At 39.6% G+C, this 24,831-nt stretch overlaps 1 protein-coding gene across 1 annotated transcript in view; it reads right to left on the bottom strand.

Annotated features, from left to right (window-relative positions):
• The window catches only part of LOC139176097 (ATP-binding cassette sub-family C member 4-like), a 163,553-nt gene that overhangs the window by 5,277 nt on the left and 133,445 nt on the right, over nucleotides 1-24,831 (bottom strand). Inside the window, exons 26-28 of the mRNA XM_070799963.1 lie at nucleotides 15,291-15,463; nucleotides 14,746-14,851; nucleotides 5,021-5,155 (exon numbers count right to left, since the gene is read on the bottom strand). Coding sequence (XP_070656064.1) covers nucleotides 5,021-5,155; nucleotides 14,746-14,851; nucleotides 15,291-15,463 — 414 coding nt within the window. The remainder of the gene's footprint in view (nucleotides 1-5,020; nucleotides 5,156-14,745; nucleotides 14,852-15,290; nucleotides 15,464-24,831) is intronic.

Raw genomic sequence — 24,831 nt, 5'->3', positions numbered from 1 at the left:
AAAGAAACCTCTTTTTAAATTTGTATCAGTTCAGTTCAGTCGCTCAGTCCTATCCTACTCTGCATCCCCATGGACTACAGTATGCCAGGGTTCCCTGTCCACCACCAACTCCCAGAGCTTACTCAAACTCATGTCCATTGAGTCACTGATGCCATCCAACCATCTCTTATCCTCTGCCATCCCCTTCTCCTCCTGCCTTCAATAATGCCCAGCATCAGGGAGTTTTCAAATGGGTCAGTTCTTCGCATCAGGAGGCCAAAATATTGGAGTTTCACCTTCAGCATCAGTCCTTCCAATGAATATTCAGGACTGATTTCCTTTAGGATTGACTGATTTGATCTCCTTGCTGTCCAAGAGACTCTCAAGAGTCTTCTCCAACACCACAGTTCAAAAGCATCAATTCTTCAGTGCTCAGCTTTCTTTATTGTCCATTTCTCACATCCATAAATGATTACTGGAAAAACCATAGCTTTGACTAGATGGACCTTTGTTGTCAAAGCAATGTCTTTGCTTTTTAATGTGCTGTCTAGGTTGGTCATAACTTTTCTTCCAAGGAGCAAAGTGTCTTTTAATTTCATGGCTGCAGTCACTATCTGCAGTGATTTTGGAGCCCAAAAACATAAAGCCTATCATTATTTCCACTGTTTCCCCATCTATTTGCCATGAAGTGATGGGACCAAAGGCCATGATCTTAGTTTTCTGAATGTTGAGCTTTAAGCCAACTTTTTAGCTCTCCTCATTCACTTTCATCAAGAGGCTCTTTAGTTCTTCACTTTCTGCCATAAGGCTGGTGTCATCTGCATATCTGAAGTTATTGATATTTCTCCCAGCAATCTTGATCCCAGCTTGTGCTTCATCCACCCAGGGTTTCTCACGACATATTCTGCATATAAGTTAAATAAGCAGGGTGGCAATATACAGCTTTGATGTACTCCTTTCCTGATTTGGAACCAGCCTGTTGTTTCATGTCCAGTTTTCACTGCTGCTTCCTGACCTGCATATAGATTTCTCAGGAGGCAGATAAGGTGGTCTGGTATTCCCATCACTTGAAGGATTTTCCACAGTTTGTTGTAATCCACAGAGTCAAAGGCTTTGGCATAGTCAATAAAGCAGAAGTAGATGTTTTCCTGGAACTTCCTTGCTTTTTTTGATGATCCAGCGGATGTTGGCAATTTGATCTCTGGTTCCTACACCTTTTCTAAATCCAGCTGCTTAAACATCTGGGAGTTCATGTTTAACATACTGTTGAAGCCCGGCTTGGAGAATTTTGAGCATTACTTTGCTAGCCTGTAAGATGAGTACTGTTGTGCGGAAGTTAGAGTATTCTTTGGCATTGCCTTTCTTTGGGATTTGAATGAAAACTGACATTTACCAGTCCTGTGGCCACTGCTGAGTTTTCCAAATTTGCTGGCATATTGAGTGCAGCACTTTCACAGCATCATCTTTTAGGATTTGAATTAGCTCAACTGGAATTCTATCACCTCCACTAGCTTTGTTCCTAGTGATGCTTCCTAAGGCCCACTTGACTTTACATTCTAGGATGTCTGGCTCTAGGTAAGTGATCACACCATCATGATTATCTTGGTGTCGAATATCTTTTTTGTATAGTTCTTCTGTGTATTCTTGCCACCTCTTCTTAATATATCTGCTTCTGTTAGGTCCATACCATTTCTGTCCTTTATTGAGCCCATCTTTGCATGAAATGTTCCCTTGGTATCTCTAATTTTCTTGAAGATATCTCTAGTCTTTCCCATTCTATTGTTTTCCTCTATTTCTTTGCACTGATCACTGAGGAAGGCTTTCTTATCTCTCTTTTCTATTCTTCGGAACTCTGCATTCAAATGGGTATATCTTTCCTTTTTCCCTTTGCCTTTAACTTCTCTTCTTTTCTCAGCTATTTGTTAGGCTTCCTCAGACACCCATTTCACCTTTTTGCATTTCTTTTTCTGTGGATATAAATTTGTATAGACAAGGGGAAAAAATATATCACTAGTAGTTTGTTTCCTCCTGCAGCTTAAGAGAGAGATAAAAAATGTCTGATACTTGCAACCAACTCCCTCCATTTGGAGCCCCCTGGTCTTCTTGCCTGTTACCCTCTTCCAATTTTACATGTTGAAGTCCTAAGCCCCCCAGTACAACAGAATTTGACTGTATTTGGAGATAGCATCTTTAAAGAGGCAATAAAGTTAAAATGAAATCATACAAGTGAGTCCTAATCTAACAGACTAGAGTTTTTATAAGAAGAGACCAGGACACAGGCTCACACAGAGGGAAGAGCATGTGAGGTCACAGATAGAAGATGGTATCTACAAGGCAAGGAGAGAGACCCCAGAGGAAATCAACCCTACTGACACCTTGACCTCTGACTTCCAACCTCTAGGGCTGTGAGGATATATGTTTCTGCTGTTTAAGTCTCCTTCTTTTTGGTCTTTGTATGGCAGCCCTTGCAAACTACAGCCCCCTCTAGCTTTATGTATCTAAAAGGTACTTTCTCTACTTCATGGATCATCCAAAAGGGTCGGTCAGACAGTGATAAGCTCACCTGAGCTACGAGTTCAACAAACTGTGATGTGGAAGCACCTTCTCCCAGATATTGGGTTTTCTTTTCAGATGAATGAATTCTGTTTTATTAGTGAAAACCTTATGACTTAGGCTAATGCTCCCCATGTTATAGCTCTGAACAATGCATTGATATCTGACTCTTGCACACTCAAAAAACTGATAATCTGATAGTTTATACTCCTAAGAGGATGCAGAGTATGCAGAAGTAATGTCAAGATGGGATGAGAATTAAGAAATGTATTTCTTTCTGTAGAGGAGACCTGAGCCAGTAGCAGGACTGAAATCCACGAGTGAGTTTCTGTCACCCTGTGAACTTCAGTGACTGGCCCAACCTTGGCTACCAGGTGACAGGAGCAGTGTTCTCAGGCTCAACACAGAGTGCAGTACCTAGGACAGCACCCAGCCTCCCAGCAATTCCCGCTCTGTGCTCCCTGGACCAGCTCAGTGACCTTCAGTGAACTCTGAACGCACTCTCCTCATCCATGACATGGGATAAAAATGGACCATCAGGAGAGTAAGTGAAATCATACATGAGAGAACTATATAAAATAAATTATGAAGAACTACACAAATGTAACTTACCATTAATATTGTTAGAGTAGGTGCAGGATTACTAGGCCAGGAATCACAAGATTTCTAATTCCGTGACCTATGTCTGCTTCAGTGTGTATGTTACACTTGATTTAAAATATTTACTGAAAGAACAAATTTATAATTCTGTGTCTGCTGCACTAGCTTAACACCAGTTACATACATAGGGCCACGTTCCTTCTAAAGCACCTTAGTTTCCTTACCTGTACAAAGAGAGGGTTGAATCCTATTATCTTATTATCTGAACCAATCTAAAATTGTGTTCTATTTCTCATTACTCAATGTCATGATAATATAGTTTTAAAATGAAGACTTTGACATACAGGTGGGAACACCTCTTTTTGATGTGAAATGCCTAAGGACAAAACAGCAAAAGAGTTTGGGAGATTCCTGGCTCTCTAGGTCTCAGGAGGGATGGTCCGAATGGGAGACACTCTAGTGGATCAAAGCACTCTGTGAATTTCAGGCATAAAAAAATTACAGAGTCCCTTGTTCAGCTTCTTAACATTTGCACACAATGTAAGTATTTATGAAAAGTTCAGAATACAGACTTCCTTTTCCCTAAACCTAAGCATGAACTCTAGCTCTGCCAACTCTTCAGCCAGCTCTGGGACCCAGGAAGTCTACCCGATGAGCAGCGGAAGGTCCTGCTCTGCATTTCCTCATTTCTACAGAGGATTGAGAGGAGACAGTGATGAACTCAGGCCACATTTTAGATAAATCTTTAATATGCAAGTACTTAAGATACTGGGGCATGTTTTATTTAAGACATTTTAAATATTACACAAATAACAAATAATCTTATTCTGTTTATAAGTGAAAATCTGGGAAAGGCAGAAAAGTATGAAGAAGGGGACATACAAAGATAATTTAACACCCAGAGATAAATTTTCGATGGGGAAGCCACATCCCACCCTGAGCCATGCATGTTAAGGGGCAAGAACACCAGACCTTCCTTCCCTTCCTCTATCTTCCCATCAACCCCAATCCCACTCCCACCTGGTCCCAGAAAGACTTACAGCTGGCTGCATGACAATGGCTAAGCCTCTTAAACCAGACCTTGGTTACCAGTACACCTCTGTTAGAAAGATACCACGTGACCTGCATGTTACTCACTGAGCCCCTTCCTCACACCACACACAGTGCTTAGTGCCTCACACACCTCATCTCTGAGAAAGTGCTCTGTAAACCTTTGGGCACCATTCAGACTACACTGTGAAGGTATTGTGAGTTCTTGATTTGTCCTGATGAAAACTTCATCTTCTAGAATATAGAGGAAGCATTGGGGGGGGGGGGGGGGGCAAATGGACCTAATTCTAAACAACAAAGAATTAGGGAGAAAGTGATAATTTCAGGTAAGAGTTTTCTTTACAGATTACAAAACAGAAGAGACCTACACCTTTCTCTGGAAGATCTACCTAGAATCAAAATATTTCAAGATTTTTCCCCTTAAACTCTCAAATTTCCTGGATATTCCTCAACAGAACTTGTATCACAAATGTGCTGAACACCAATCAGAATGAATGTAAAAGGTCTTCAAAATGAGGTTGTTCAGTGCTCCATGAGAATCTCAACTCAGAGTCCAAACATGTGGAAAGTTGAATCCAAAATCTCTGTCTCAGGCACATGTGTGTGCACACAGAAGGGTTCACAACATCCCAACCCCACTCCCAGCACTGCTGCAGATTCTCAGCAGACCTGCCTTCCACCTGCCACATGTTGTTAAGACCCAGTCATGAAACTTCCTCTCTGGTGGCTACTAATTGAAAAGAGCACAGAGTGCTTATTCCCAGATCCTTGGTGGAGATGTTGTGAACAGTGAACCCTGGAGGCGAATTTTAATTACAGCTCCCCGCAGCAGGCTCACCTATGTTGCCCTATTGGTGAGGACAGCAGCCTCCGCCTCGCCCAGTTGTTGCACCATCTTGTAAAATAAGCTGTTTCTATCTCGCAACAAATTATGTGTCCAATCATATTCTTTCTGTCTTCCTGAATCCAAAACCTGTTAACAGCAGAAAGAAACCCATTAGCACATAGTATACCCCAGTAACATAACTCAGACAATATTTCAAAAGGGGGCAGGTCGGGGAGAATTTGGGTGGTAGGACTGATAATTAAATGGTTTGATTATTCTGTTTTACTAGGTAGACAATGGCCCAACCCGACCTTTCATTATTATATGGTTATAGGAAAGGAAGAAAATGAAAATTTTAGAATATGATTACTGGAACTGAACAGTCTGTAGCATTTTATATTCTGCCCAGGGCATTTGGGGTTGTTATCATTAGTTAGTGCTTTTAGCTCTCAGACTCTGAGCTTTGAGGGCTATTTATAGATATACAGAGTTGGGAAATGTCTTGATTCAAGAAAATCAGACTGCATTTATCTAAAAAGTAGGTTGACACCATACAAATCACATGGCAATGTACTGACAACAAATTAATCATCAAGTTGATTTGACAATCTGAGCAATATTTCGGGGGGAAAAAGTAAATGCTTCCGGAATTTCTTTAGGGTCCTGGATAACGTCAGCCCCTACTAGACGGACTAAATGTGAGGCTGAAACTCCATTACTTTGGCCATCTAATGGGAAGAGCTGACTCACTGCAAAAGACCCTGATGCTGGGAAAGACTGAAGGCAGGAGGACAAGGGGACAACAGAGGATGAGACGGTTGGATGACATCAGCAATTCAATGGACATGAGTTTGAGCAAATTCCAGTAAGTAGTGAAGGACAGGGAAGTCTGGAATGCTGCAGTCCATGGGGTTGCAAAGAGTCGGAAACTGACAGACTGAGCGACTGAACAACAAGAGGGGCAGAATCCCTTGTCCAAGAGGTTAAGATGCTTCTTGACGTTGGCTGTGGTTGTAGTTTATTATTATGAGAGTGGAAGGCTAGCAAAAAGAGCTGTTATATAAGCAGCTTTTGCAGAATTGCTCTGCACAGAAGGCATTTATAGAAATGCAGTTTTCTTTTGGGTAAGACTATAAAACCACATAAGAAATTGAGCTCCAAACTGAAGCAATCACAGCCTGCACAGCACATAGAGCAGCCCAACCTGAACTGCCTAGGACCTGAATCTGTTTTCACAAATTACTTTCATTTGCTTCTTTCTCTTGCTTTGTTAAGCTGCCTGTCTTTCACCCCTTTTATTGCTCATCAATAAACCTGCTAATTGGAAACTGAAAGGGAGAGGAAGGGGCTCTTAAGTTTGCCTTTCTACTTATGCCTTGGTTAATGGTTATGGAGGAGGAAAAAGTACCTGAAATAATTGATCCAAATAATAGAACTACAAAAACAGTTCTGATGTTACTGATGCTGCTGCTAAGTCGCTTCAGTCCTGTCCGACTCTGTGCGACCCCATAGATGGCAGCCCACCAGGCTCTGCCATTCCTGGGATTTTCCAGGCAAGAACACTGGAGTGGGTATTCCATTTCCATCTCCAAACCATGAAAGTGAAAAGTGAAAGTGAAGTCACTCAGGCGTGTCCAACTCTTCACGACCCCATGGACTGCAGCCAACCAGCCTCCTCCATCCATGGGATTTTCCAGGCAAGAGTACTGGAGTGGGGTGCCATTGCCTTCTCCGGTTCTGATGTTAAGTGGAATTTAATTATTCATTTAGGTCATATTTAAAGTAAATGCATCTAAAGAGAATATGTGTTATGGGCTTACCTGGTGGCTCAATGGTAAAAGAGTCCGCCTGCCAATGTAGGAGTCACAGGTTTGATCCCTAATCCAAGAAGACACCACATGCTGTGGAGCAAATAAGTTCATGCACCACAACTACTGAACCCACATGTCACAACTACTGAAGCCTGAGCGCCTAGAGCCTGTGCTCCACAACAACAGAAGCCTCTGCAAGGAGAAGTCTGCACATTTGTCGCAACTAGAGAAAAGCTCACACAGCGTCAAAGACCCAGAACAGCCAAAAATAAATTAATAAAATTATTTTTTTTAAAAAGAAGAGAATATGCTGGAACTCTAAACAAGACACAAGTTATTTTTTCCACACGTAGGTATTACAGTTAACTTCATCCTTTTTATTTAATTGGAAACATTTTTTAAGTCTCACAAAGGGCATATTTCTATTAATCTTTTATTTATACTGTGAATCATTGTTAAGAGCAGCTATCTCAAAAGAGTCCAAGAATAATTGAATGTCTCATCTACATAATTAATTTTCTGTATGCCAATTGAGCATGCCAATTTAGATGCCCTGAATGTGCAATTTTACTTAAGCATAGTATAATAGAACATAACTGCTCCTCCTGAAGTTGAAGAAGAAAAACTGCAGTTTTAAAACACAGGTTTCAAAATATCTATGTTCAATTAATCTATGAAAGATTAGGTAAGAGTATATATTGAACAAAAGACAGTCTCTTTGCTAGGTAGTACTGGGAAAGCTTCATACCTGGAAATGAATGAAATTAGAAAACTCCCTCATAGCACACATAAAAATAAACTCAAAATAGTTTAAAGACCTAAGATAAGACTGGGCATTATAAACAAAAAGGAAAACACAGGCAAAAAACTCTTTGACATAAAATGCAGCAATATTTTCTTATATCAGTCTCCCAAAGCAAAGAAATAAAAGCAAAAATAAACTGGATCTAATTAAACCTAAAAGGCAAGACTCACATTAGGGGATTCAAGAGCTAAGATGGGACATAGACTGAAAAATGGCCGGAAACAGAATTTTACCAACTTAGCCTTTATATTTACTGGCTTGATCAAACATTTTAGATATTTCAGAATAAATAAACATAAAGCAAATCTAAATTCTCTTTGTGTTCAGAAAAATAGGTATAGTTTTAGATTTTTAACATCCCTTATAAAAATAACGTTGTAACATTTTCCACTATGTCCCCACCCTTGCTGTAACACTAGTTAAACTATATACTAAATCACACATTCAAATTGGTGTGATAATAATCCCTGAACCCCAGGATCTCTCCAGGAACCCCCAACCTTGAATTACTTATCAAGCTCTAGTAGGTTAAGTAAAAAAACATTATGTTGGACAAGTAAGTGAGTTACATAAGCTCAATGAAGATGTGTTTATCAAACCTGTTTATGTGCAGATATTCCTGGTAGCTGTCTAGACATAAAAATTAAATGGACCCACTGCAAGATAACTTGATCCATTCATTGGCAAGATGCCATCAGTGAAAAAGAGGAATGCAAGGAGAGGTGGGTGAGTGCCTGGAGAGGTGGGGGGCAGGAGAGGATGGAGTTAAAGCCCTATAAGAAATGATGGCAACAATAGAGATAGACCTCCACTTAGCGACAAGTAGAGTTGCAAGGGGAAGGTCTGTGTCATATCTCTGTTTCTGGTCGCCAGGTGATGACAAAGGGACAGTTGTCCAAACTTGCATAGTGGGTCCCTCATTGGTAAAATGGGTGCCCGTGATTTTCTCAGTGACTGGGCAACATGGCAAGTATTAATTCAAAATCCTTTCCTAGACCATTAAATAATAAATTAGTTTCTCACCAGGGGGGTGATGAAGGCTGGGTTATAGTCACTTCCATAGTCACTTTCCCAAATCTGCTGCCTTTGCTTATAAGCGCTCCCCTCTTAAAGTATCTCTTCTTCCCAACTGTGCTTTCTACATCCATATTAGTTATTTTCCTTTGAAAACTTGAGTGAAATCTTTTGGAGTTTTTGAAGGAGTTTTCTCTTCTGAAATATTCTAATTACAGCCATGTAGGCTTCTGAAAGAAATGTTCCATGAAGGTGAAAAACAGAATTTAAGTAAAAGTCTAGTTAGACATGAGCTGTTTTGTGCTTTCCAGGTGGGGATGTTACAACAGTTTCTGGTTTTGATTTCCCTGGGGAAAATTCTACTGAGAAGAGATTTGTGTTGAGGAAGAAACAGAAAACAAAATCATAAGATTGACTGTAAACAAAAGAGGTGGAATCTGAGTTTCCTGTCCCTGGTTTTGGTTCTTCATCATTCATTTCCAAAGAATTCTCTAACTGCAGACAGTGAAAATGTTGACCACAGACAACAATACTGTTAATGCAAGTGCAGATTGTCACATGCTTCTCTGTTCATGGTTCTAGGGAGGATTCAGGTGACATGAAGACTGAAATGTTCAGGAATTAGAGGCAACAGCTGTGCTATTGGCTGCAGAGAAAGCAGGTCACAAGCACCCAGCTAATCCTAAAATCTATAGGAAGAACCCTCTAATATAGACAGAAGTGAGTATAAGGAGAAAAAGGATTTCTAATTTATCTGTCTCACTCCACTATTTTGGAGCAAATGAGGATGATTAATTTAGTTGCTGTTATGACTTTTATGCTTAATCATAACTTAGATGCTGTTATGACATCTTTAAGATACTTAAAATTCATAAAATTTCTTTGGAAAATAAAATTCTGAAATGGTTTAACGAACCAAAACTAGGTAAATCCCTTCAGAGAGCCAACACATACACAAAGCTATTAACTAGGTCACAGTTGTTTCCCAACAAGCCTTTTCTCTTGTTCACTTACACTAAGCAAAACCATATACATCTAATCATTTCAAGATTTTTGAATAAAAGTGACAATTTAAAAAATATATAATCTCTAAAGTGAAAGTGTTAGTTGCTCAGTCATGTCCGACTCTTTGTGACCCCATGGACTGTAGCCTGCTAGGTTCCTCTGTCCATGGAATTTTCCAGGCAAGAATACTGGAGTGGGTAGCCTTCCCTTCTGCAGGGGATCTTCCTGATCCAGGGATCAAACCTGGGTCTCCTGCATTGCAGGCAGATTCTTAACAGTCTGAAACTACAGGGAAGCCCATATTATGTCAAAGTTTCAGATTAATTATACTTGATCTCTAAGATGGAATTTTAGGCAGCTATTAAAACTGTGCTATAGAAAATTAATTAATGACATGGGGGATTTTAAGAATATATTGTTGCTATAAAAATTCTGCTGATGAAATACTCTGTTTTGCATAAGACTAATTACCAAACTATTAATAGTTCTAATTTTATCCAAATAATATTATAGCACTATAGAACTGTTACTTTCTGGTGGTGCGTATTTTGTAATCTTCCCTTTATGAGATTAAAAAAAATTTTCTTATTTGTACCTTGCACATTTATTGCCTTTTTGTAACAAAATATATGTTTTTATGAGTTAGGCTCTTCATTTTAAAAAACAGAATAAAAGAAAATATCCATCTATTTTTGTGCCGAAGTGTTCATCAGTACAACAATATGTAATTATTACACCTTAACACTTGCAGTGACAGGACTTTATGGTGACAGCACTGTTGGTTATGCCCTTCATCAGCATCTGTCACTTCCCCAAGCCTCTCCCCCAGGCTAGCAGCCCTCCCTGTGAAGCATCACGCTTTGTAGCAGATTGACTCTGACTTGTCTTTATATCCTTAAAGCTTTAAGAACAAACAATCACTTGCTTTCCAGAAAGGAACTGGTATAGGCATCCCTCTGAGCTATTGCAGCTTCAGTTTCAGAACACCAGAATACACTGAATACTGCAGTAAAGTGAGTCATGTGAATTTTCTGGTTTTCCAGGGCATATAGAAGTTATGTTTACACTATACTATACCCAAGCATGTGTGCAATAGCATTATGTCTGAAAAAAAAAAAAAAGTACAGAACTTAAAAATAAGGCATTGCCAAAAAATATTAACCATCATCAGAGACTTCAGTAAGTCACAGTAGTAATATCAAAGATTGTTGATGTTACAGATCACCAAAGCAACAGCACTGATAGTGAAAATGTCTGATATATTGTGAGAATTACCAAAAGGTGACATAGAGACATGGAATAAGCAGATACTGATGGAAAAACGGTGCCTATAGACTTGCTCAATGCAGGTTTATGACAAGCTCTCAATTTGTAAAAAATGCAGTATCTGGGAAGCACAATAAAACAAGGTATGTCTATAGTTCTAAAGCAAGCAATAAAAATGAGATTGCCTCAAAAATTGAAGGTTTGAGAGAGAACATTATTTGTGATGTTTTCACTACATTGAAAGCCAACTGGTAATTAGAAGCTCTAGAATAACATACAGGCTTTACACCTGGGGTGAATGGAGCACAGAGGACAATCCGCAACCCTGAAGCTGGGGGATGCCTGTCTCTTGGTGCCCTGAGGTCTAATCCTGTTATTCCTACCAGAGGAGTCAGCAACTACAACCAGCTCAGACTGAGATGTAAACACAGGGCCAAGCTTACATCTCCTGGTGGGACCTCCCCATGACATCACTGATGACCTCAACCACGAAACCTTAAACTGAAGGTTTCCCAACACAGGAGTGGGAAGAGCAGCTCCACAGTGAAGGGTAAGATCCTTTCTGGAAACAAGGTCATTAATCACAATGATGACAGACTCCAAACAGAACCCTTGCCTTTCCCTTCTCCCTCCATCTTCCCCATTCACCCAGATGCTCAGTCTTTGCACCCAGAAACCAGCATCAACTTCTCTCTCTGCCCTCAGATCCCATGTTCAATCCATCACACAGTCCACTTGGCTCCACTTCCTTATCTACCCCAAGTCCCACCATCTCACCATTATCCACTGCAGGCACCTTAGACTAAGCCAACAGTCTACAGAGAGCACATTTTAAGAGAGTGAACATTGAATTTGGAGAACTGAAAGACCATCAGTGTGGTTTTAGCTGTAAAGGAAGGAGGCAGAAGAGAGTGAGACAAAACTAGAAAGTTGGGGAGGGACTGGCTGTACATTGCTTCATAAAAGTCCTTTAAAGATTTGTTCACAGACATTGACCAAGAGGGAAAAAATTGAGGTTATAGAAATTTACCAGGAGATATTGATAAGATATTCCAAGATGCTTATTCCTTGGAAAAAAAAGTTATGACAAACCTAGAGAATGTATTAAAAAGGAGACACATTGCTTTGCTGACAAAGGCCTATATAGTCAAAGCTATGATTTTTCCAGAAGTCATGTATAGATATGAGATTTGGACCATAAAGAAGGCTGAGTGCCAGCCAATGAATTGATGCTTTTGAATTATGGTGATGGAGAAGACTTTTGAGAGTTCCCTGGACAGCAAGGAGATCAAACAGTCAATCCCAAAGGAAATCAACCCTGTATATTCACTGGAAGGACTGATGGTGAAGCTGAAGCCCCAATACTTTGGCCACCTGATGTGAAGAGCCAACTCACTGGAAAAGACCCTGATGATGGGAAAGATTGAGGGCAGGAGGAGAAGGGGATGACAGAGGATGAGATGGTTGGATGGCATCACCGACTCAATGGACATGGGTTTGAGTAGGCTCTGGGAGATAGTGAAGGACAGGGAAGCCTGGCATGCTGCAGTCCATAGGGTCACAAAGAGTCAGACACAACTGAATGACTGAACAACAAACTGATAAGTAAAGCATTTAAAAAATGAGCATATTTTGATAATAGCAACAAAGCTGACTGGTTCAGAGGATATAGATGTTCACATCTGCAGATCAGGTGCTGAGTGATAACAGTTTAGGACTGATCAGGAGACATGTCCTCCATTTCTGTGCCTCTTCAGTTTCCCTAACCAACCACACATTCCAAGGTGACAGTATTTCTAAGAATTAGATAATAAAAAGAATCTGTTACCATGAATGTTATTAATGCTATAATACCAAAAAACCAAAAATAAATGTTTAGGGTACATTTAGGAACAAAGAATTTAATTGAACAGACCCTTAACTGAGCTGGAGATCAAGCCATCTTTCTGCTGCTATGTCTAAAGCCTGACAAAGGGCTTAAACAGGTACATTTCACAGCATCATTTATTTATTATGGAAAAATGGTGCTTTGGGGGACAGCCTTTGAAATACAGTGTTGAGAGGTAAGAACAACAAAGTGACAGGTAAAAACTAGAAATAAAAGGTTACTTTTCCAATTAGCATTCAAGAACACAAAATGAAGGACTGACACAAAACATTTCTAGAAATTAAGAGTCACTGTTGGGCAATCTTGAATGTCACCCCATCTTTCATGAAAGTCTGCAGATACAGCCTGCTTCCTACTGTGATATCTAGTCCACATGACCAGACACACTGCTTGGAGCCTAGACAACAGGATGTCCCACTCCTTTCATCTGCCTCCCCAGAGCTCACTCCTGAGCACATCCAGCTTGGGGTGTGAGGCTACAGGTACTGCCTCAATGCTGACAGCCTGGTATCTTCTCAGTGTCCCACTGATGATCCCATCTGACAATGCACGTGAAGTAGGATAGGAGGTGATATTCCAGAAGCTGCCCAAGAAGTCAAAAGAGATGGTACTATTATCCTTAGACATAAGGAACTGTGGGTATTACTGACCACTCATTAGTGATTATTACTTGTTTTGTATGAACCATCAAAATATCTTAAAGTATCTTGCATTCCCTGAGATTATTTGCTGCCAAAGTTTTTCCTTTGAGGAATGCTTTTCTTGTTTTATAAAGCCACATCCTAACATTTATTGAAACTGAGAAAACAACAGAGGGAAAGGACAAGCAAAGAGATAAAATGAAAAAGAGAGAGAAAAGTAATAGTTAGAGGAAGGAAATAAAGCTAAGGAAGAAAATATTAAATTACTAAGGAAGAAAGAGCCAACCAAACCTGGAAAGAATATACTAGACAGATAACCAGAGACCAAAGCCTGGAACTTGCCATGTGTGCAGAACAGAGATATTGTGTAAGAGACTTGCTGGTTGTTTAGTTAGTCTCTCATCCCTGATTTGCCTTTCTTTCCAAACTCTCATCTGTGATGCAGAAGCTGGGTCTCTGCAAGTCACTGCAAGAGTTCAGACTCTTTTGCCAGGTGGCCTTTGTTAAGTCCTGCAAGTAGGGGGCCCTAGAAGAAGACTGAAGGTGGAAATAGCTAATGTGCTACCTGATTCTGCTACTAGCATCACCTCGGTACTGGGACCTGACTCCAGCTTCCAGCTATTAGCACCTGGAGAACCAGCCCCATCCTGCCCCTTCACAAATATGACCAGCAACCGGGCAGTGACCTCTCCTTGGAGGTCTGAGCATCAATATTTTAGGGCCTCTCTTCTGAATTCTCAGGTCTGGAGATCTGTCCGAGTATATGGTAGCTGCTTTCTAAGATCATTACCCCAGTGTTTCATTTTTCTAGCCCTCTAATCCATATGTAATACATTTCTTATATGAAATCCTTTCAGTTAAAGTACTGTTTTTCTCACTAGGCTTTTTCTTCTCATGGACTCCTGAGAAATTCTACAACTTTAGCCATCAACCTCCTGGCAGTCTAAATTAGAGCCAAATTTTTTGATAAGAGAATCCAAAAATGCTGAAATTTCTATGATACAGTGAAAATGGTGGTGTTCTGCCCCACTAAAATATGGAGTTATAACTTAGGTTTGAAATATTTTAATGGTTGGTGATCATAAAAAAATGACAATTCAAATAAACTTTTAATATGAAAATATAAGATCATTGGATATATTATTTAATAGTGCATTCTAAAAGTATAGTTAAGTACTTGAGTAATTTTCAGGAATGAGAGAAAAAACTAAGAGAAAAATTAATGGACGTTCCTATCAAATTTTACATGGAAGGATATATTGAAAATTGAACATAAATGGAAACAGCTAAAATGGAGAGGGTCTTACCATTATCCGTTCACAGTCAATAACAGTACTCAACCTGTGTGCAATGGTCAGCACAGTGCACTGGGCAAATCTCTCACGAATTCTTTTTTGTATTAACTCATCAGTTCTAGAAACAAAGAAGTTGATTTAGTTCAGTAAAGACAGGAAAAGCAGACTTAAGACTTAAAAATATTCTATGATATTTTTACAATGTTTTTAAAAATCAATACTTTAACATATAGTCTTGTTCCTAAAAAACTAAGTATAAAAAGTCTACTTAGAAATTTAATATTTTTTATAAAATATGGAAAATTAGTCTTCCCTCAAAATTGCTTGAAACTATCAGGAGCTGGATTTAGGAATTCAGCTCTCTTCTTGTGCCTCAAAACAACATTAACACCATATAACATGTCTTGGTTTTTTCCTTTGTTTTCTGGAATTAATATTATCAACAGATATCCATGAGGCCAAAAGAGCACTTAGAAACATTTCGAAGATTCATTAAATGTTTTCCATTTACCACATTTACAAATCAGTTCAAGATTTCCTGGGGCTCAGCTCCATACCTTGGATCCACGTTTGATGTGGCTTTGTCAATAATCAATATCTGATTCTTCCTGAGAAGAGCCCTGGCAAGGCACACCAGTTGTTTCTGACCAACACTCAAGTTCAAGCCAGATTCTGCTAATTCGGTATTCATTTTAGCAGGAAGACCTTCAATGGATTCTTTAAGTTGTACCTATGGATACAGAAAGAATGACACTTTTCTAAGCAAACTGTTCCTGAAGTAGACAAGCCTCTTAGACATTAACTTTGACATCCTCAGGACTTCTTATGTGTCTTACATGTACAGCCAGGTGATGGGGAGAGCTCCTTCCAGTGAATGTTCACTGAGAAAGATGGTGGAGTCAACTCAGGACAGAAAGATCTCAGTGTCCCCCATTCCCATCACAGGACATCCACCAGAAACCTCACCTAGGGGTTAATTATGGAAGTCTCACAAAAAGCGAAGCTATTTCTCCCAATGTGACTTAAACAGAAAAGTTAAAAGGATCTTTATGGTTGAGTCAAGTTTCCCAATGTACATTTTGCATAGGAGTTGGTATACTAAAGAAAAACTTTCAAAAATTTTACAGAAAAACTGGTTCTCTGAAGATATAAGCTTATTGGCCCTTTATTATTTTCTAAAGTTTAATATATGCAAGTTCAAGCAATGACAAACTGCCCCTTATACATTAGTAATCCTGGAACCCATTCTGATGATGGTTCTTTCCCAAGTTTAATCCTATAAATAGTGGACCAATCAAGTGCATTTTCTTCAGTATCATAAATGCATTGTAGTGAATGAAAACACATGAAAAATAAAACACAACATCTTATTTCCCAAAGCATATGGATACAGGTTATTGTCATCCAGTCGCTGAGTCATGCCCAACACTTTGCAACCCCATGGACAGCAGCACACCAGTGTTCCCAGTCCTTCACTATTGCCTGGAGTTTGCTCAAACTCAGGTCCATTAAGTTGGTGATGCCATCCACCCATCTTGTCTTCTTTTGTACCCTTATCCACCTGCCTTCCATCTTTCCCAGCATCAGGGTCTTTTTCAATGAGTTGGCTCTTCACATCAGGTGGCCAAAGTATTGGAGCTTCAGCTTCATCATCAGTCCATCCAAGGAAAATTCAGGGTTGATTTCCTTTAGGATTGACTGGTTTCATCTCCTTGCTGTCCAAGGGACTCTCAACAATTTTCTCCAGAACCACAGTTCAAAAGCATCAGTTCTTCAATACTCAGCCTTCTTTATGGTCCAACCCTCACATTGGTACATGACTACTGGGAAAACCATAGATTTGACTATATGGACTTTGTCGGTAAAGTGATGTCTCTACTTTTTAATATTCTGTCTAGGTTTCTTGCAACTCCTCTTCCCAGGAGCAAGCATCTTTTAATTTCATGGCTGCAGTCACCATCTGCAGTGATTTTGGAAATAAAGTCTGTCGTTGTTTCCACTGTTTCCCCATCTACTGCAATGTAGTGATGAGACAGGATGGCATGATCTTAGTTTCTTGAATGTTGAGTTTTAAGCCAGGTTTTTCACACTCTTCTTTCACTTTTATCAAGAGGCTCTTTAGTCCTCTTCACTTTCTGTGATTAGGGTGGTATCAGATGCATATCTGAGGTTATTGATATTTCTCCCAGAAATCTTGATGCCAGCTTGTGCTTCATCCAGCCTGGCATTTTGCATGATGTACTCTGCATATAAGTCACATAAGCAAGGTGACAACATATAGCCTTGACGTACTCCTTTCCCAATTTGGAACCAGTCCAAATTGTTGCTTTGGAACAGCTGTTCCATGTCCGGTTCTAACTGTTGCATCTTGGCCAGCATATAGGTTTCACAGGATGCAGGTAAGGTGGTCTGGTATTCCTATCTCTTAAAGAATTTTCCACAATTTGTTGTGATCCACACAGTGAAAGGCTTTAGTATAGTCTATGAAGTAGATTTTTTTTTATGGAATTCTGTTGCTTTTTTGATGACACAATGGATGTTGGCAATTTGATCTCTGGTTCCTCTGGCTTTTCTAAATACAGTTTGTACATTTGGAAGTTCTTGCTTCATGTACTGTTGAAGTCTAGCGTGAAGGATTTTGAGTATTGCTTTGCTAGCATGTGAAATGAGTGCAATTGTGTGGTAATTTAAACATTCTTTAGTACTGGCCTTCTTTAGGATGGAAATGAAGACTGACATTTTTCCAGTCCTGTGGACACTGCTGAGTCTTCCAAATTTGCTGGCATATTGAGTGCAACACTTTCACAGCATCATCTTTTAGGATTTGAAATAGATCAGCTAGAATTCTGTCACCACTAGCTTTCTTCATTATGATGCTTTCTAAAGCCCACTTGACTTTGTGTTCCAGGATGTCTGTCTTTAAGTGAGTGATCACATCATTGTAGCTATTTGGGTCATTAAGACCTTTTTTAGAAATAGTTCTTCCCTGTATTCTTGCCACCACTTCTTAATCTCTTTTGCTTCTGTTAGGTCCATACTGTTTCTGTCCTTTATTGTGCCCATCCTTGCAGGAAATGTTCTCTTGGTATTGCTAATTTTATTGAAGGAATCTCTGGTCTTTCCTTTTCTATTGTTTTCCTCTATTTCTTTGCATTGATCACTTAGAAAGGCTGTCTTATCTCTCTGTGCTATTCTTTGGAAGTCAATATTGAGATGGATATATCTTTCCTTTTCTCCTCTGCCTTTAGCTTCTCTTCTTTTCTCAGCTATTTGTAAGGCCTTCTCAGACAACCATTTTGCCTTGTTGCATTTCTTTTTCTTGGGGATGGTTTTGTTCACCACCTCCTGTAGAGTGTTACAAACCTCTGTCCATAGATCTTCAGGCACTTCAGAACTAATCCCTTGAATCTACTTGTCACTTCCACTGTATAATTTGTAAGGGATTTATTTTAGGTCATGTCGGAATTGCCTTGTGGTTTCCCCTACTTTCTTCAATTTATGCCTGAGTTTTGTAACAAGGAGTTCATGATCTGAGCCATAGTCAGCTGCCATCTTGTTTTTGCTGACTGTATAGAGCTTTTCCGTCTTTGGCTGCAATGAATATAATCAATCTGATTTCAGTATTGACCATCTGGTGACGTCCATGTGTAGAGTTGTCTCTTGTGTTGTTGGAAGAGGGTATTTGCTATGACCAGAACGTTCTCTTGACAAAACTCTGTTAGCCTTTGTCCTGCTTCATTTTGTACTACAAGGCCAAACTTGCCTGTTACTCCAGGTATCTCTTGACTTCCTACTTTCACATTTCAGTTCCCTATGATTAAGAAGACATCTTTTTTGGTTTTAGTTCTAGAAAGTCTTCTAGCTCTTCATCGAACTGTTCAACTTCAGCTTTTTTAGCATTAGTGGTTGGGGCATAGACTTGGATTACTGTGATACTGAATGGTTTCCCTTGGAAATGAACTGAGATCATTCTGTCATTTTTGTGATTGCACCAAAATACCACATTTTAGACTTTTGTTGAATATTATTTTTCCAGCCAAACAAAAATAAATTGGAGACTTGAAGCCAGGCAGCCTGGGCATAAGTCTTGCCTGGCTGTGCCAACTGGGCAAGTTTCCTGAACCTACTCTAACTTATATTCCTAAACTCTAAGTAAGACTATAATATAATAATTATAAAAGTGTGTACCTCTTAAGATTGTTAAGAATATTAAATGTGTCAGTGCATGTAGAATTTGTAACAGATCAATATATATTGCCCATTATTAATAATGCTATCAGCTCACCCTTCCTCAAGTTCTGCTTCACTTTTCTCCTTTGCATGTATCAGCACTGAGATTTTGTTACATATGTACATTTTGTTACATATGATTGGCTTGATTTTCAACTTCTCCAGGAGAATTTCAGCTCCAGAAGGACAGACATTTTATCTCTTGATGATTGTGACAGCCTCAGAATCTGCAGCATTGCCTAACAAGCTCTTAGTAGATATTTGTTGGCTGGATGAAGGTGGGCTTCCCTGGTGGCTCAGTGGTAAAGAATCCACCTGCCAAACAGGAGACTTGGGCTCGATTCTGGGTGAGATCCCCTGGCTAAGGAAATCACAATCCACTCCAGTATTCTAACACTGTTTCCTTAGTAAGTGTAATTGTAAAAAGGATATATTCTTATAACAATTAACTGACTCCAAGATATCATATCACACTTTAAACAAAGGAAAGCACTGAAAAAGTTATAATTTAAGGAAAATAGAACAAATAATCACTATTCAAACTATACATCTCTGTATAGAATACTTCAGATTATTTTTGAACTTGGGAAAATAACAGAATATAGCAAAACTGAAAAAAATAAACTGGACTCATAAGGCACCCTGTCTCCATCATTGCTATGTGCACTCTGTGTAGTAGGTGCTGACGCCCCTCACATGAGGTGAACACAGATGTCAGGTGCTTTCCAAATTTTGTGGAACTTTATTACTTTTCAAAGAGAAAATCTGATGTGGACCAGAAGGAGACACTGAAATGCAATCAACAGATGGGGAAGAGCTTTCACTAGAGCAGGGCCAGCAGTAAAGGAAGTTCACCTAACACAAGGTCCGGGGAAATGGACATGTGACCTATTGCCACCTCAAGGACTGAACCACGTGGTTCCTGATGTATCGGCTGCTGACGCCCAGATTTCTGTATCTCGGTTTCCTGTGTGATGTGACACACTTGTGTCCTAACAGAGACACTATCAACGTCAGACATTTATCCACATGATTTCTTCCCAGTTTTGACAGGACATTTTTGTTATTGTTTAGTTGCTAAGTTGTGAAACTTATGGACTATAGCCCACCAGGTTCCTCTGTCCATGGGATTTCCCAGGCAATAATATTGGAGCAGGTTACCATTTGCTCTTCTAGGTAATTCGCCCAACTCAGGGATCAATCCCACCTCTCCCCCATTACAGTCACACTCTTTATCACTGAGCAACTGGGGAAGCCCCCATACTCTACCCTTAATTCCAAATCCCAGTATCTAAGGTGTTTTGTTTTTGCTTTTTAACAGAAGTAACACATCAATGATTCATTCCCAGAGTTTTATCTACTGTGAAGTTTTAACCTCTGAGTGATGAAGTACTTCATCTTCAGGTACTACTCATGTTATATTTTTAGAGCTGCCTTTGCTTTTTAGCACCCCAATAGCACTAATTTCTGATGAACTTTTATCAGTTTTCAGCAATTTGGCAAGTTTTCAGTACAGGAAAAATGTATTTTCAGCATATTTAGAAAAATAAACAAAATGAGACAGGCAGCATCCATAGGACTGTCTTCCTTCTGATTGTCCATCTCTGCCAAGGAAAAAGGAAGAAAGAGAACTAGAGGACATTAAAAAAATTTTAAGCCATATTTTCCTTTTAACTGAAGTTCATAAAGGGGAAAATATAGTGGTTCTCGCCTACTCATTCTCAGGTTAACTCTGTGAGTTTGGGTTCATATATCCAGTTAGACATCATACACAAATTAATAACTAGGGGTTTTGGTTCACTTAAAAACTGACTTCATTGATTGAGTGATACCTCTGATGAGGGTGAAGGAGGAGAGTGAAAAAAGTGGCTTAAAACTCAACATTAATAAAACTAAGATCATGGCATTCAGTCCCATTATTTCATGGCAAACAGAAGGGGAAATGATAGAAGCAGTGACAGATTTCCTTTTCTTGGACTCTAAATTCAGTGCAAATGGTAACTGTAGCCTTGAAATTAGAAGATGATTTCTTCTTGGCAGGAAAGCTATGACAAAACTAGACAGTGTGTTAAAAAGCAAAGATATCACTTTGCTGACAAAGGTCTGGATAATCAAACCTATGGTCTTTCCAATAGTCATCTACAGATGCAAGAGCTGGACAACGGAGCACTGAAGAATCGATTAGACTATGGACTGTTCCATCTCTGGGTTGGGGAGATCCCCTGGAGAAGGGGATGGCTATCCACTCCAGTATTCAGGCCTGGAGAATTCCATGGACTGTATAGTCCTTGGGTGCAATCTATAGTACTTGGATGCAATCTCAAAAACAACAGAATGATCTCTGTTCATTTCCAAGGCAAACCATTCAATATCACAGTAATCCAAGTCTATGCCCCAACCAGTAATGCTGAAGAAGCTGAAGTTAAACAGTTCTATGAAGACCTACAAGACCTTTTAGAACTAACACCCCAAAAAGATGTCCTTTTCATTATAGGGGACTGGAATGCAAAATTAGGAAGTCAAGAAACACCTGGGGTAACAGGCAAATTTGGCCTTGGAATATAGAATGAAGCAGGGCAAAGGCTAATAGAGTTTTGCCAAGAGAATACACTGGTCATAGCAAACACCTTCTTCCAACAACACAAGAGAAGACTCTACACATGGATATCAACAGATGGTCAACACTGAAATCAGATTGATTATATTCTTTGCAGTCAAAGAGGGAGAAGTTCTATACAGTCAGGAAAAAAAAAAAAAAAAAAAAGGTCAGGAGCTGACTGTGGCTCAGATCATGAACTCCTTAATGGCAAATTCCGACTTAAATTGAAGAAAGTAGGGAAAACCACTAGACCATTCAAGTATGACCTAAATCAAATTCATATATGAGTATACAGTGGAAGTGAGAAATAGATTTAAGGGGCTAGATCTGATAGAGTGCCTGATGAAGTATGGACGGAGGTTTGTGACACTGTACAGGAGACAGGAATCAAGACCATCCCCATGGAAAAGAAATGAAAACAAGCAAAATGGCTGTCTGGAGAGGCCTTACAAACAGCTGTGAAAGGAAGAGAAGTGAAAAACAAAGGATAAAAGGAAAGATATAAGCATCTGAATGCAGAGTTTCAAAGAATAGCAAGGACAGATAAGAAAGCCTTCCTCAGTGATCAATGCAAAGAAATAGAGGAAAACAACAGAATGGGAAAGACTAGAGATCTCTTCAAGAAAATTAGAGATACCAAGGGAACATTTCATGCAAAGATGGGCTTGATAAAGGACAGAAATGGTATGGACCTACAGAAGCAGAAGATATTAAGAAGAGGTGGCAAAAATATACAGAAGGACTGAACAAAAAAGATCTTCATGACCAAGATAATCACGATGGTGTGATCACTCACCTAGAGCCAGACATCCTGGAATGTGAAGTCAAGTGGGCCTTAGAAAGCATCACTACGAACAAAGCTAGTGGAGGTGATGGATTTCCAGTTGAGCTATTTCAAATACTGAAAGATGATGCTGTGAAAGTGCTGCACTCAATATGCCAGCAAATTTGGAAAACTCAGCAGTGGCCACAGGACTGGAAAAGGTCAGTTTTCACTCCACTCCCAAAGAAAGGCAATGCCAAAGAATGCTCAAACTTCTGCACAATTGCACTCATCTCACACGCTAGTAAAGTAATGCTCAAAAGTGTTCAAGCCAGGCTTCAGCAGTACATGAACCATGAACTTCCAGATGTTCAAGCTGGTTTTAGAAGGGGCAGAGGAACCAGAGATCAAATTCCGAACATCCGCTGGATCATGGAAAAAGCAAGAGAGTTCCACAAAAACATCTACTTCTGTTTATTGACTATGCCAAAGCCTTTGACTGTGTGGATCACATTAATAAACTGTGGAAAATTCTGAAAGAGATGGGAATACCAGACCACCTGACCTACCTCTTGAGAAACATATATAGAGGTCAGGAAGCAAGAGTTAGAACTGGACATGGAACAATAGACTGATTCCATACAGGGAAAGGAGTACGTCAAGAATGTATATTGTCAGCCTGCTTACTTAACTTATATACAGAGTACATCATGTGAAACGCTGGGCTGGAAGAAGCACAAGCTGAAATCAAGATTGCTGTGAGAAATATCAATAACCTCGGACATGCAGATGACACCACCCTTATGGAAGAAAGTGAAGAGGAACTAAAAAGCCTCTTGATGAAAGTGAAAGAGGAGAGTGAAAAAGTTGGCTTAAAGCTCAACATTCAGAAAACGAATATCATGGCATCTGGTCCTATCACTTCATGGGAAATAGACGGGGAAACAGTGGAAACAGTGTCAGACTTTATTTTTTTGGGCTCCAAAATCACTGAAGATGGTGACTGCAGCCATGAAATTAAAAGACGCTTACTCCTTGGAAGGAAAGTTATGACCAACCTAGATAGCATATTCAAAAGCAGAAACATTACTTTGCCAACAATGGTTCATCTAGTCAAGGCTATGGTTTTTCCTGTGGTCATATATCGATGTGAGAGTTGGACTGTGAAGAAGGCTGAGCACTGAAGAATTGACGGTTTTGAACTGTGGTGTTGGAGAAGACTCTTGCGGGTCCCTTGGTCTGCAAGGAGATCCAACCAGTCCATTCTAAAGAATATCAGTCCTGGGTGTTCTTTGGAAGGTATGAAGCTAAAGCTGAAACTCCAGTACTTTGGCCACCTCATGTGAACAGACTCATTGAAAAAGACTCTGATGCTGGGAGGGATTGGGGGCAGGAGGAGAAAGGGACAACAGAGGATGAGATGCCTGGACAGCATCACTGACTCTATGGACATGAGTTTGGGTGAACTCCGGGAGTTGGTGATGGACAGGGAGGCCTGGCGTGCTGAAATTCAGTGCTGCAATTCATGGGGTTGCAAAGAGTCAGACACAACTGAATGACTAAACTGAACTGAGCTGAAGAATCGATGCTTTTGAACTGTGGTACTGTAGAACACTATTCATAGTCCCTTGGAAAACAAGGAGATCAAACTAGTCAGTCTTAAAGGAAATCAACCCTGAATATTCTCTGGAAAGACTGATGCTGAAGCTGAAGTTCCAATATTTTGGCCACCTGATGCAAACAGTTGACTCTTTGGAAAAGACTCTGATGCTGGGAAACATTGAAGGCAGAAGGAGAAGAGGGATCATGATCAAATGCCTGGATGGCATCATCGACTCAATGGACATGAACTTGGGCAAATTCCAGGAGATGGTGAGGGACAGGAAAGCCTGGCATGCTGCAATCCATGAGGTCACAAAGAGTCAGAGGTGACTTAGCAACTGAACAACAATAACTTAGAATGATAAATCACCCCTTTATCCAGATCCTCTAGGAATTATTTCTTTATCACATTTGTATGTTTTTCAATGAATGATTTGGTAAGGTTTCTTTTAAAATAGTCATAAGGAATCAATTCCTAGAGAAGAATAATAATGGGATGATTTCTTTAAGTGATATCATCAAAATTAACAGGGTTAATTCCAGAAGCAATACATGGAAACCACACACTTCACTTAGTGAAATAAACTCACATTTCTTTTTTTTATAGAGAGTTCCAAATGTAGTTTAAATAGAAGTAGATCTTAGTATTATCTAGTACTTAAGCATTTTTACAATTTAGATTGCCTCTCTGTCCATGGAACAATGTGTTCTAAAATTCTAGAGTAATGCTACCTGTGAATCTGTGAAAAAATGTCTCAATCTGGGAAACAAATAGAAAAGTAATTTACCAGTACTTCCTGTTTTTTCTTTTTTAAGGTGTGTCCCAATTTCACCATTAAATTTGTCCTATGAATTCAAGAATAATGGATCATCCTATCGTTCTTTGCATGTAATGGTTAAATGC

Source organism: Bos indicus, chromosome 12 (assembly GCF_029378745.1).
Source record: "Bos indicus isolate NIAB-ARS_2022 breed Sahiwal x Tharparkar chromosome 12, NIAB-ARS_B.indTharparkar_mat_pri_1.0, whole genome shotgun sequence".
Classification (NCBI taxonomy): Eukaryota; Metazoa; Chordata; class Mammalia; order Artiodactyla; family Bovidae; genus Bos; species Bos indicus.
This window is presented reverse-complemented; position numbering and strand designations above follow the sequence as displayed.